Source organism: Scyliorhinus canicula, chromosome 13 (assembly GCF_902713615.1).
Source record: "Scyliorhinus canicula chromosome 13, sScyCan1.1, whole genome shotgun sequence".
Taxonomy (NCBI): domain Eukaryota; kingdom Metazoa; phylum Chordata; class Chondrichthyes; order Carcharhiniformes; family Scyliorhinidae; genus Scyliorhinus; species Scyliorhinus canicula.
The window spans coordinates 75,447,019-75,461,187 of NC_052158.1; the positions used below are offsets into that span (position 1 = coordinate 75,447,019).

Sequence of the window (14,169 nt, forward strand, 5' to 3'; positions counted from 1 at the left end):
TTGTAGTGACGCCTTTGCCGATGCTTCTCTGTCTGGGACATGATCTGGGACACCTCGGTTATGCCTACTTGAGACTGGGACATGCCCCGCATCCAGCATCCAGCTGGCGTCATCCAGGTACCTACCTGATACTGGGTGATATCCCCAGTGACTGGGACATGCTTTTGAGGCACTCAGCGATAGCCGTCACCGACTGAGCCACGCCTTGTACACCTCCACTCATGCTGCCAATGTCATACACCAGGCTCTCCACTGAGGTCGCCACCCTTGTGGTGTTGGTCTCGGTGCTATGAATTGCCGGTGCCATCTCCTGCATTGGTAGCCTCTGGGATTCCTCCAATTGGCTATGGACTTGCTGTAGTGTCGTTGACATTCTCCTCTGAATATCACGGCCGCACCTACCATCTGCATCAGCTCCGGATAAAACAGTTCCAGAGGCTTAGCATCTGACTAGCATCCAGCTAGGTCCTGGGATCCAGCAGACCTCCCAACTGCTGTCTCACCTGGGAGTTCCTGCCTCCACCTAATGTGCATCAGTAACGATGTATTGCTCACCAGAATGTGCCCCAAAAGCCTGACCACGACTGATGCCCACCGAGGTGTGCGTCTCTGCACCGGTGGAGGGTGGGGATGACAACTGTACCGGGGCAACCCCGGCTGGGCCAGCTCCATCGACTGCTGGTCCTGCGGGAGAATGGACATGTGGTCAGTCGGAGGGATGGGTCAGTCTGTATGGCATTAGCAACTCACATTTAACAGGTCATCTTGGGTGGGGACCGTCGGATCCTCACCTCTGCACTGTAAGCCGACCTCTATGGTGATCACTGCTCGGTTCTCGGCTGCGACCTTCTGGCCCGTTCCTCAGTACTCTGATGTCCGGCACTCTGCCGCCCGTCTAGGCCCTCTCCTGTCAGTAGTGGACCAACTTCTTCTGTGGGGGACACAGAGGGGGCATTGTTAGCTACACGTGTGGTTCATCAAATGACAGGACCATATTGGAACCAGGCCGTCGGAAATTCAGCCGATTGGGACGGGGAATAGCGGGGCTGCCTCAGGTAATGGCCCGCCGGGTGGGGGGGGAAGGGGGGGGGGGGTGCTTTGGGATTAGAGGAGGGGCTTCGGGGGGTGAACCATAAGGGGCGGCATGTGGAGTATGGAGGCGAGCGCGGCCCCGACGAATCAGCAGCAGGACCATGATTTGCGGCTAGAAACCCATGGGCCTCGTTAAGGACCAATTAACGTTTTATAGCATTGGCGGGCTGAACGGGCTGAGCATCGGGAAGCTTGCAATAGTTCCTGCTCGCTGCCACACTTGGAAAATTTTGGGTCAAATCACACCCAGTGCAGAGCAATTATTGCATCTAGATCTGCACTGTTCTTATACTCTTATTCATACATCTGTATTGTCACCCCGATTGCAATTTTTAGTTTTTCTTCAAAGAGTTGAGAGAGAGAGAAGACGAAAAGTACTCAGCAACCAATCACTTATGTATTTTTCCCTGACATGGCAATAAGATATTTTTGGAACACAATTAGTGGTCTCTGAACCTATGCATTTGTCACTCTCTTTCATGCTCCCCTCTGATTTAGCTCTTATATCCCCCCCCGCTGGTCTTTTTTTTGCTGTCACTGCTTCTCCCACCAATCTTTTATGTTCCCTGCTGGTCTCATTCTGTTTTTCTAAAATCATTTTACGGGATGTGAGCGTCGCTGGCAGGGCCAGCATTTATTGGCTGTCCCTAACTGCCCTCCATTTCACAGTGCATTTGAGAGTCAATCACATTGCTGTGGAGTCACGTGTAGGACAGACCAGGGAATGAAATTAGTGAACGAGGTGGGGGTCGACAATGATTTCATTAGGCTTTAAATTCCAGATTTCTATGGAATTTAAATTTCCTCCCCTCGCCCTTGGTGATGCTATATTTGGTGAGGCAGTGGTGTAGTGGTATTATCGCTGGACTAGTAATCCTGAGACTCTGGGTAATCTCATCGGGTTCGAATCTCACCACAGCAAATGGTGAAATTTGAATTCAATAAAACTTTGGAATTAAAAGTGCAATGATGACCATGAAACCATCGTTGATTGTCAACGTAAAAACTCATCTAGTTCACTAATGCCCTTGCGGGAAGGAAATCTGTCGTCCTTACCTGGTCTGGCGTACATGCTATTCCAGATCCATAGCAGTGTGCTTGACTCTCAAATGCCCTCGGGGATGGGTAATAAATACTGGCCCAACCAGCAACGCTCGCATCCCATGAATGAATTAAAATAAATGCACTTATGTGTTTCCTGCAGATCTTGCTGTGTTCTTGAATTGAGTCAAGTGGATTATCATGTGATCTGAGCAAGCCTGCAATTGAATTCACACCTCGTTCCACATGAACGTTCCACAGGGGCTGGTTTAGCCCACTTGGCTAAATCGCTGGCTTTTAAAGCAGACCAAGCAGGCCAGCAGCACGGTTCGATTCCCGTACCAGCCTCCCCGGACAGGTGCCGGAATGTGGCGACTAGGGGCTTTTCACAGTAACTTCATTGAAGCCTACTCGTGACAATAAGCGATTTTCATTTCAATCTTCCTTCTCTTTTACAGTGCTTTATTCCTTCTCCTGTCAGTGTTCCATGTTTGCTTCCGCTATCCCCTTGGCACAACTGATTCAACTATTCCAGCGTCACTCAGTCCCCTGCAGGCTTAAACATTGGGGCTGGATTCTCCACACCCCAACGCCGAAATCGCGTTCGGTGACGGGGCGGAGAATCCGTTTACCCGCACGAAATCGGGACCAGCGCTGTTTACGCTATTCTCCACCCCCCCCTGAAAAGCGGCGTACTCGGGGAGTACGTCGCGCCGAGTATCCACTGCCTCAGGCCATTACGTGAGGCCCGCCCCTCTATTCTCCGTCCCCAATCGGCCGAATTCTAATATGGTCTTGTCATTCGGGAACCTCGCATGATGGCTACAGACTTAGTCCGGGCCACCACAGTCGGGGGAGGGCCGATCGAAGGGCGGAGGGGCTTCATTCAGGACTGGGGGTGGTCCGGGTCAGGTGAGCTGCCGATGCGGGGCATTATTTCGGCAGTCCAGGTCCGCCGGCTGAGTCTGCCATGGAGCATGGCGCGGCCTCTGGAGGCCGCCACTGTGCGCATGCGTGGCCTCTGACCCGGAAGTGCGGGGGAGCAGTATCAGCAGCTGGAGCTGCGAGCTCCACGACAGCTGCCTGCTAGCACACTGCAAGATGGTGAATCTGTGGGCCTTTTGACGCCAGTTTTCCTGGCGTAAAAGACTACAGGTGGAATTCTCTGAAAATGTGGCTAAGTCCCCACGCCCCCGAGAAAATGGATGTGAGTCACTCTGGCCTTTCTTGGAGAAAGTCCAGAGTTATTCCCCGCTTTGAAGGGGGCTTGCAGGGCCCAGAGTGCTCCACGCAGCTCCGGCTTCCGATACGGGACCCTGCACGTCCGGCCCCGGGTCCGCGCATACGCATGCTGGCCGCCTGTGGTGGCAGCCCCGCGCAACATGGCGGATCCACACGGCAAGCACACTGTAGCCCCAACAATTTAGTCCTCTCCCGCCCGCTTCCGCCGATCGGTGGCCCCCGATCGGAACCCTGGCCATCCTGGAGGCCCCCCCCCCGGTGACTGATCCCCCCAGTTCCCCCACCAGGACGGCCGCAGACTGGATCCGCAGCTGCCACTCCGAGTGCCCGCCGGGTGGATCCATAAGGGGATCACGCCGACGAGAACTCGGCCAGCTGCCGGCTGAGAATCGCCACGGGGGCCGCTTTCAATGGCCCTTGACTGTCGGCGCATTGACCACGCGCGCGCGATTGCCGCCGATTCTTTGGAATCGCGAGAAGACGTCGGACCCGATCGTAGGTCTGACGCCCCATTATCCGCACCCCCTTTGACACGGAGGCTTGGAGAATCCCGCGCCACAGTTGTCACGACGGCATGGGAACATAGTCCCAAAAACAGAGAATCCAGCTCTATGTACTTTCAGATCCTGCTTAAACGCACATCCTTCCAACACAGGTCCACTCCCTCCCTGTTCCAGTCCTATGTGATGCTACCGGCTCAAAACAGGCCAGAGCTCATGGCCCTTTCATTTTCTTGATTAATTTCTACATCACCCAAAATCATTGCTAGTTGCATTCTGCTCAAAAAATATTTTTCTAATTCCTCAGCTCTCTCAATCTTTCACTTTCCAAACTCCTGGAACCCATTATTTTACACTCACCATTCTACCCTGTACTTGAAGTACACTGCCAATTCTAGGGAGCTTAGTTGGCAGAGTTAAATTTACTTTTTACCTGAAAGATTGCAGTAAATTTGGCAATGTGTCCTGTAAACCAAAGTGACTGTACTGAACCTAAATATCAATGTTGTTTTTCTTAACAGGGCTATTTCCAGTTGAAAGCCAATCCTGGTGCTTGGGTGCTCAGTCTAAGGAAGGGGAGATCAGAAGATATTTATAAAATTTACAGGTATACTGTATAAGCAGAACAGTATTGACTCCAGCTACTGTGAAAGCCTGCTTAACATCAACTACTCAATAAGACAGGAGACTGATTTTTTTGTGTTTATAATGTTAACTGTAACAGTCTAGATGAAGATGGCATTCAATATCAAATCTCAAGCACTTGCTTCACCTTCCAGGCAACATATGCACACACATTCTTGCATACGGTAAACTGATTTTGATAATGCACTCCAGGCTTCTTTTAAGAACCTGTTTCAAAATGACTGCTGCATCATTTGAAGATCGATGCCACTGTACTCTGTCTCAAAGCTCTGTCTGCACTCTGTTTTAAAAACACAATGCGGTCATATATTTAGGCTATTTTTTATGATGTATCCAGGCTCCTCTGCACCTCAAAGGAATTACGTACGCAGTATTTTGAAAGGTTTCTTATCAGTGCAGCTGATATTGCCTTTGTCTGTTTTACTATTTTCCCCTTTTCTCATCTCCCTTGACTGACTTGTTTCCTTGCTGAGCCATGGTTCTGTGGATATTGCCACCCCTGCAGTATTAAAGTAGGCATTTTAATGTGCAAGTGTTGACCGTGATAGTAGGATTTTTATTCATGGGAGCAGTAAAAAGAAGCAAAATTATGCCATTCCCCAATGAACTTCATGAAACTGATCCCCACCCATTAACCTATTGCTGACACCAGTGTAACTGCCACCAGGAAACAGTTTGTTTCGACCAGAGAGTAGAACTTGTCTTGTGTGGCTCAGCTACTCAGTGAATAAATTTGCTGGCTTAGCTGATGGCTGAATAGGTTTGCTCAGCCGCCTGTTCTACCTGTTATTTAGTTTACCCACGAGGAAGCAGCACGTCACCAGGGAAGCCAAATGATGACAGGCATGTGAGATGTTTAGAATCTTGTGTTATTGCATTACTGCTAACGTTTTGAACTCTGACAAAAATTGTAATTATTAACTATTTTTAAATATTTTGTTATCTACCTCCTTTTAAATGTATGATTTTCATCTCTTATCATTCAGCCACGATGGAACGGACTCTCCAGCTGGGACTGATGAAGTGACTGTGGTTCTTAATAGCTTCAAGAGCAAAATTATTAAAGTGAAGGTATATATGCTACAGTGTTTAAATTAGAGTGAAAAGGAGAACATGGCTGTTTATTCAAAACTACATACCATGTAAAATTTGTTGTTGTTGACTTGGTTTAGTTTTTTCTAAGTAACTCTGTACACTGTTTCTATGTGCTTGTGCAATGTATTATTTAGCTAGAGAACAAATGTCGAACTGGAATGTTTCTACAAGGAAACAAAATTAAAAGAAATGTACAGCAAGGTTGTTAAAACCTGGAAAGGTTAAGGGTGGGTTAACAATGCAGACTATTAAGCTCTTCTATTTTAAAAAATAAATTTAGAGTCCCCAATCATTTTTTCCAATTAAGGTGCAATTTAGCGTGACCAATCCACCTACCCTGCACATCTTTTGGGTTGTGGGGGCGAAGCCCACGCAGACACAGGGAGAATGTGCAAACTCCACACAGTCAGTGACCCAGGACCAGGATCAAACCTGACTTTTCAGCGCCTTGAGGCAGCAGTGCTAACCACTGCGCCACCATGCTGCCCCACTTTTAAGCTCTTCATTGGCACTGCGGTTGGGTTAGGATGTAGGAAAAGGAACACAGAATCTTGGAAGGTGGAAAAGAAATTGCTGATAATTGATCTCCGAACAGACCGATCCCATTGATGAACAGTGTTGTTGATATGACACAAGGGGTCCTCTGTCCTACATTAAGTCGAAAGAAATTGAACAGATTGCTCAATGGAAGAATCCCATATCAAGGATTAATTAAAGATGACATTGATTTTGAGACTCAAATTGGCATTTCTCCAAGGGGTGGGAACTTGCAGTTCCCAGAATTTGAATCTATAATCAAATAGACATGTAGACTGTGACATTGGAGATTTGACTACAAATCACGTGTCATCTGAGCAAGTTTGCTTTTAGGAAGGAAATGAACGTCTAGGTATAAATTATGAAAAAGGACAAGGGAAAGCTCACTGCACCTTAACCCCAATAAGTTGGTTCCCTTTTCCATTTACATAGGACACTTAAAATTATTTTACTTTGAAGGGCATGCTGAGGATGAGTGGTTAGACAGGTGACAATTTCTGATTTATGTCACGGGATTCACTATCACAGCGATTTATTCATAAGCTGTTTTATCTTTTGTATCACACTCTCCTCCCAGAAGATGCCACATGTGAAAACGTGGACTTAAATGATCATTGTGGTACCAAGTATAACCCAATACACACTGCTGCTGGGGTACCATTCGAACATTTGTGGAAATGTTAGTTAGTTTGAAAACAAACAATATACAAAATTAACTATTAAGCCACAATAATAGTCATTTAAGATGTTTCTTAAATCAGAACCCATGATTATTTTGTAGTCATTACAGTACTGAGTTCCACAGCCTACTCCTTCTCAGAATTGTTTAATTTTTTTTCAAATAAGAGGCAATTTAGCCTGGCCAATCCACCTACCCTACCCATCTTTGCCTTGTGGGGGAAAGACCCTCCACACAGACACTGGGAGAATGTGCAAGTTCCACACGGACAGTGATCCGGGGCGGGGATCGAACTGTCGCCATGAGGCTGCAGTGCTAACCACTGCGCTACCATGCCGCCAAGAGTTTAATTTATATAGTATTTTTCACAACCATTGGATGTCTCAGAACACTTTCCTGTTGAAATGTAGTCATTGATGTAATACAGGACTATTTTGTACTAAGCTACATCCTTTGCTTTATTAAGGTCATTAGTTGTTCAATCCCTAGAAACTATACTTTGTTCAAAATGTATTACAATGAGGTCCAGAGAGCGTCAAGTGTCTTTCTCCGCCTCTGCAGGTACAAAAGAAAGCTGACAAAATAAATGAGGAACTCCTCAGCGATGGAAATGCTGAAAACGAAGGCTTCTGGGAATCCATTAAGAGGTCAATTAACCCTTTTGCACCTGTAGAGATATTATTAACATGATAATGAGCACTATATAAAGAATTTAAAGTTATATGCACAAAAGTGGCCAACTGGAAAAATCCAGAGTGCAGCAATTCTGTCCATATTTCTGCCAATTCTTGTACCCTCATTTACACGTGAACTGCTTCCATTTCTTTACACACGCACACAGGAACATATGCATTAAGCTGAGGTAGAAACAAGTAAAGACTTTATTTATGGGTCAACTATTAAGTAGATTTTCCACGGTGCTTGCTGTTGGGAAATTGAAATTAGTTTTAAAACTTTGTTAATTTTTTATTGTTGGCCTTCTTTCTAGTTTAGGGTCTGTGCATTGTTGGTGTTGGTCTTGATGATCTGTAGAGATTATAAGGAGGTGGAAGAATGTAAGTTAGAGATAAAAGTTACTTCAAGAACAATTTCTTAACATTGTTAACTGCTAAATAGATGACTGACGATTGAGGCAAATTCTGACTTATTTATCGCTTTGTTACCTTGGGCATGATTCCGCATGATGTAGAGAACTCGGGTTCAGGATGGGAAAGAGATTAATTTGCCCAAGAAAAATGATTTAGACAATGGAGAGGATTGTGAGGTTAAATGGCTTTTCCTCTATAAATCTTTATTTTGGTGATTTAAAAAAAATTTATTCAGGGATATTAGATATTGGGAAATGGAATAAATTCTATTTTTAAAAGAGATTTAAAATACCCAATTCTTTTTTTCCCAATTAACGGGCAATTTAGCGAGGCCAGTCCACCTACCCTGCACATCTTTGGGTTGTGGGGGTGACACCCTCGCAAATACTGGGAGAATGTGCAAACTCCACACAGACAGTGACCCGGGGCTGGGATCGGACCCGGGTCCTGGGAGCCATGAGACAACAGTGCTAACTACTGCGTCACCGTGCCACCCCTCATAAATGTCTATTTCAGGTATTACTGTCAACATCATACTCACTAAATGTAGAGGTAGCATTGAATGCAATGTAAACCACCCCCCCCACACCCTTATTTGGTTCCAATCTCTTGCAGATTTAAAAAAAAGAAATTGAACATAATTAATAATTGTTTCTTTTCACAGAGGATTAACTGGAGGTCCAAAACCTGAAGAACTGAAATTGGATAAGGAAGATGTCATCAATATATTTTCAGTTGCATCAGGCCATCTTTATGAGAGGTTCTTGAGGTCAGTTAAATATCTCTCCCTGATCACCCTTTAGTAGTTTCATTTTTGGCTTCCAGGAATTTTATGTATCCTCGGATTTCAGCACAAGATTCGGTTCAATGTCACCTAGAATGTTTTCAAGTGTATGCAGAAATAAGTCTTTACAAAGTTCATTTGTGGAGAGACAGCGCAGCAGGGAGAAAACCTGGGGCATGTCCGAAGTACAGCTTTGAGAGTTTGGATTGGTGTGATCCTGTAAATTAAGTTTCAGGAGCCATGTGATCTTTGAGCTAAGCTGTATTAGGTATCTCAATTTGAAGAATCAATAATATCCATACAAAGGAAAGCATTAAGGCTGCCCTGATGGTTCAGTGGCCATGACCACTATGTGGTATGGCTCTGGCCCTGAGAGATTAGTGAAGTTTCAGGATTGACACCATGCCGTTGTTACATTGGCTGATCGCAGTCTGGGCATCGTGAAGTTATCATGATTTGCACCTGTTAAGATTTCTAATTTCATTTTGCAGCTGCCTTTGTTGGAAACCATCGATATGAGGCCTGGACTGGACATAGTTATAATTCCCAATCCTCTCCTACTGTCAAGTAGCTTTCTGACGTTTGAATCATCATAGAATTTACAGTGCAGAAGCAGACCATTCGGCCCATCGAGTCTGCGCCGACTCTTGGAAAGAGCACCCTACCCTCGCCCGCATCTCCACCCTATCCCCATAACCCAGTAACCCCACCCAACACTGAGGGCAATTTTAGACACTAAGGGCAATTTAGCATGGCCAGTCCACCTAATCTGTACATCTTTGGACTGTGGGAGGAAACCGGAGCACCCGGAGGAAACCCACGCACACATGGGAGAACTTGCTGACTCCGCACAGACAGTGGCCCAAGCCGGGAATCAAACCTGGGTCCCTGGAGCTGTGAAGCAATTGTGCTAACCACTATGCTACCGTGCTGCCCGTTTTGCAGTCTGCATATATGCACCAGCCTCGTACCTGAACAATAGATTCGTCAACGAGGAACTTGGGGTGGGTGGGGGGGGACGGTGATGCTTGTGAAATTACACCACAGAATAACCTGATGCTCATTATCATCACTGAATCCCTCACTATCAATATCCCCCGGAGTTAGCGTTGATCAGAAACTGAACTGGACTAGCCATATTAATACTGTGGCTGCAAGAGCAGATCAGAGGCTAGGAATCCTGCGGTAAGTAACTCACCTCCTGCCTCCCCAAAGCCTATCCATCACCTACAAGGCACAAGTCAGGAGTGTGATGGAATACTCCCCAGTTGCCTGAATGGGTGCAGTTCCAACAGCACTTAAGAAGCTTGACACCATCTCAGAGAAAGCAGCCCGCTTGACAGGCACCCTTTCCACTCCCTCCACCACTGCCGCACAGTAGCAGCAGTGTACACCATCTACAAGGTGCACTGCAGGAACCCACCAAGTCTGTTGCCAATCGTTACCAGAGTCACCAATTATGTTGCCAATTAATAACAATTAGAGTTGCTAGGTATCAAATGATACCACCACAAGGCTTTACCGGATATCAATCAAAGGACAACACGAGTTAGTCAGTTCATGTTCAAAGATGGTTTATTTACACACAAGGATTACTTCGACATGCAACACAAAACACTACAAGTTAAACTACACCTAACAACTACAATAACCTATACTTAACTTCAGGGCAATCGGCTCTATGCAGATGGAAAAGGCCTTTGTCCGGATTTTGCGTGGCTGGGTGGGAGAAGTGGCTCTGTTTCTGCTGGGCTCATCGTCTGGTAGTGATCGTTGGTCTTGAACTTGCCTGTCTGGTCGTTATGCTGGACTTGGATTGGCATAGGCCGGATTCAAGAGAGACCGAGCACATGGCTGTGTCTCTTCTGATCCCTCTGGGATTTCGCGCTTTTTGGGGCGGTCCTTACCTTGGACCCAATAATTCAACAGGCTTCGATCACTGCCTTTGATTTAGGCCAATAAAATTTAGGAAAAAAACATCCATGGCTAAACAAGGAAGTCAAGGACAATATATCCATGGATAGGACGGATACAGAGGGATACGGCACTAGGAAGTGCTGAGGGTTTTGGCAAGGGTGGTATCATGACCGGTACATGCTTAAGGGCCAAAGGGCCTGTTTGTGCTGTATTGCTCTTTGTATAAAGACAAAAACGAAGGTATATCGTATTGCAAAGGCCTGTGGCAGGCTGGAAGATTGGGAAAATTTCAAATATAAACAAAGGGATATTAAAAAAGTAATAAAAAGAGTGAAAGTAAATTACGATAGGAAACTAACACAAACTATTTTTTAAAATAACAAAAAGCTTCTATAAGTACATAAAAGGGAAAGGAGTTGCTAAAGCGAATGTTGGCCCCTTGGAAGATGAAGCTGGTGAGTTAATAGTGGGGAACACAGAAATGTCAAATTTGCTAAATCAATACTTTGCCTCAGTTTTCACAGTGGAGGACACTAGTATCATTCCTATACGAACGGGCAATTCAGAGGTAATAGAAAGGGAAAAACTTGGAACAATCAACATCAATAGGGAAATGGTACTCAACAAACTATTGGGATTGAGGGCAGACAAGTCCCCTGGACCTGATAGCCTACATCCTCCGGTGTTAAAAGAAGTGGCAGCGGAGATAGTGAATCTATTGATGATAATATTCCAAATTCCCTGGACACGAGAAAGGTTCCAGTGGATTGGATAAATGCTAACATTACGCCCTTATTCAAAAAGAGAGAAAGGCAGAATGTGGCAAATTACAGACCAGTTAATTTAACATCTGTTGTTGGGAAATTGTTAGAATCAATTCTCAAGGAAGTAATATAGGATATTGGAAAGTCAAAATACTATCCATTAGAGTCAGCATGGTTTTATGAAGGGCAAATCATGTTTGACTAATTTGCTAGAGTTTTACGAAGATGTAACAAGCAATGTGGATGATGGGGATCCTGTAGATGGGATTTATCATCGGCCAAATCACAATCCTCTGTTGTCTCGACAGCGGTATCAATGCACATGATAAACACTGTTGACATATCAATAGCGGGCCTGAGCCGGGGCCCCTGTGATCTCCGCCTCCACTGGGGCGAATTCCTGATGGTGAGGTTCACTTGTGCTTTTAAAAGTCATGCGACAGGCGCCGTGGCTGCTGAGAGAGAGAGAGAGAGAGAGAGAGAGAGAGGGTAGGGAAAGTGTCCAACATCGCCATAGTTTGCTGACAGTCGTCCTGCTGGCTGGGTGGCTTCTGCCAGGGCCAGGGTGAGTAGCGAGGTGGCCAGGAGGTGGACTGTGGGACCGGAGTGGACGGGCACGGAGCACCATTGCCGTGGACTGCAAGACAACCATGCAGCTGCGCACGCCGCTGACTACCCGCTGTGAACTTGGGACCACAGGTCATCTGGGTCTCCACCCAGGGCACCCCGCTTAGATGCCCTCCGGCCCCAGCCAACCCATTAGTGCGATGGGTGCGCTCCAGCGCAACCAGTGCTATCTTGTTGACTGGGATGTGTGTGTGGGGAGTATAATGTGTATGTGTGACTGCAGCTTGTCAGCCTCCCGAGTGTCAGTCACAGACCCAGTGAATCTCGCACCATTTCTCATTGGAATCGGTTGTGTTCGACATGGCATTGGTGTTAGCCTCTCCACAGTCTCTGAATGAGTCCAGGTGGGGCGCCAGTATTGCTGTCGTGGAAGTCCACAAATCCTGCCCCGGAGTCAACACTTAGTCTCGAACTGAGAATCCCGGCAAGTATATCTGGACTTCTGGAGGGCACTTGATAAGGTGTTGCACAGAAGGTTAATTCACAAGGTTAGGTCACATGGGATTAGGGGTCATTTATTAGCTTGGATAGAAGACTGGCAGACAGACAGGAGACAGAGAGCCAGGATAAATGGGTCTTTCTCTGGATGGCAAGATGTAACTAGTGGGATGCCACAGATTTCAGTCTTTGGGCCCCAGCTATTTACAATCTATATTAACCACTTTGATACAGGGATAGAAGGTTCCATAGTCAAATTTGCAAACAACACGAAATAGGTGGAACAGTAAGCTGCAATGAGGAAATAATAACCTTCCAGATGGATATAGATAGGTTGGAGAGTAGGCCAAAATGTGGCAGATAGAGTTTAACGTGGATAAGGAAGGTCATGCATTTTGGTCAGAAAAATGCAGAGGCAACTTATTATCTAAATGGGAAGTGACTTCAGGGTGTTCCATTGTAGAGGGATCTGGGGGTCATCGTTCATGAGTCACAGAAAACCAGCATGCAGGTACAGATAATAAAGTTAATGGCATATTGGCATTTATAGCTAAAGGAATAGAGTATAAGGGTAAGGAAATGTTATTGCAACCATATAAGGCATTAGTGAGACCAGACCTAGAGTATTGTGCACAGTTTTGGTCCCCTTATTTGAGGAAAGATGTAGTGGCATTGGAGGCAGTTCAGAGGAGGTTCACTAGGCTGATTCCAGAGATAAGGGGCACGATTCACCGACCCCAGGCCGGGTGGGAGAATGGCGGGACTGCTGGGCGAATCACGCCACGCCGCCCTGGCATCCCCACGCGATTCTCCCATCCCCCCCAAAACGGCGTGTTGCTTTTAGCGACAGGCCGCTCGGAGAATCACCGCTCGCCGTTTCAAACGGTGACCGGCGATTCTCCGGCCCGGATGGGCCGAGCAGCCTGCCGAATCCGACCGGTTCACGCCGGCGCCAACCGCACCTGGTTGCTGCCGGCGTGAACATCACGCAACCGCTGCGTGTGGGGCCTGTTGGGGGCGGAGGGAGGATCGAGCACCAGGGGAGTGCTCAGGAGGGGTCTGGCCCGCGATAGGTGCCCACCGATCGTTGGGCCGGCGTTTCTGAAAGACGCACTCTTTTCCCTCCGCCGGCCCGCAAGATCAATCCGCCATGTCTTGCGGGGCAGAGGAGGGGAAGACGGCAACCGCACATGCGCGGGTTGGCGCCAGCCAACCTGTGCATGCTCGGGTGATGTCATTTAGGCGCCGCCGGCCGCGTCATTCAGGCCGCGTCATTCAGGCCGTGCCGCTTTGACGCAAGCGTCAAGGCCCGGTGCCCGAGATTAACGCGCCGCCGCTCCTAGCCCACTGGGGGTGGGAGAATAGGGGCGAGGAGCGCCCTCCGACGCCGGAGTGAAACACTCCGGGTTTCACTCCGGCGTCGGCACTTTGTCTCCCTTTGGGAGTATTTCGCCCAAGGGGTTTGTCGTATGAAGAGAGATTGAACAGTTTAGGCCTATACTCTAAAGATTAGAAAATTGAGGGGAGATCAAATTGAGCTATACAAGATGATAAAAGATATGGATAAAGTAGACACGGAGTGCTTCCTCTTGTGGGACATGCTGGAATGAAAGTTGAGAGATTTGGGACAAGCGGTAGCAAATTTAAAACAGAGTTGAGGAGAGCCTACTTCTCCCACATGAATCTGTGGAATGTACTACCCCAAAGTGCGGTGGATGCT

General features: G+C 47.0%; 1 protein-coding gene across 3 annotated transcripts in view; it reads left to right on the top strand.

Moving 5' to 3' along the window:
• Positions 1-14,169, top strand: part of uggt1 (UDP-glucose glycoprotein glucosyltransferase 1) — a 236,248-nt gene that overhangs the window by 185,461 nt on the left and 36,618 nt on the right. For all 3 annotated transcript variants that reach the window (XM_038817157.1, XM_038817155.1, XM_038817156.1), the window contains 4 exons: positions 4,397-4,482; positions 5,507-5,591; positions 7,393-7,478; positions 8,584-8,688. In XM_038817157.1, the coding sequence (XP_038673085.1) occupies positions 4,397-4,482; positions 5,507-5,591; positions 7,393-7,478; positions 8,584-8,688 (362 nt within the window). The remainder of the gene's footprint in view (positions 1-4,396; positions 4,483-5,506; positions 5,592-7,392; positions 7,479-8,583; positions 8,689-14,169) is intronic.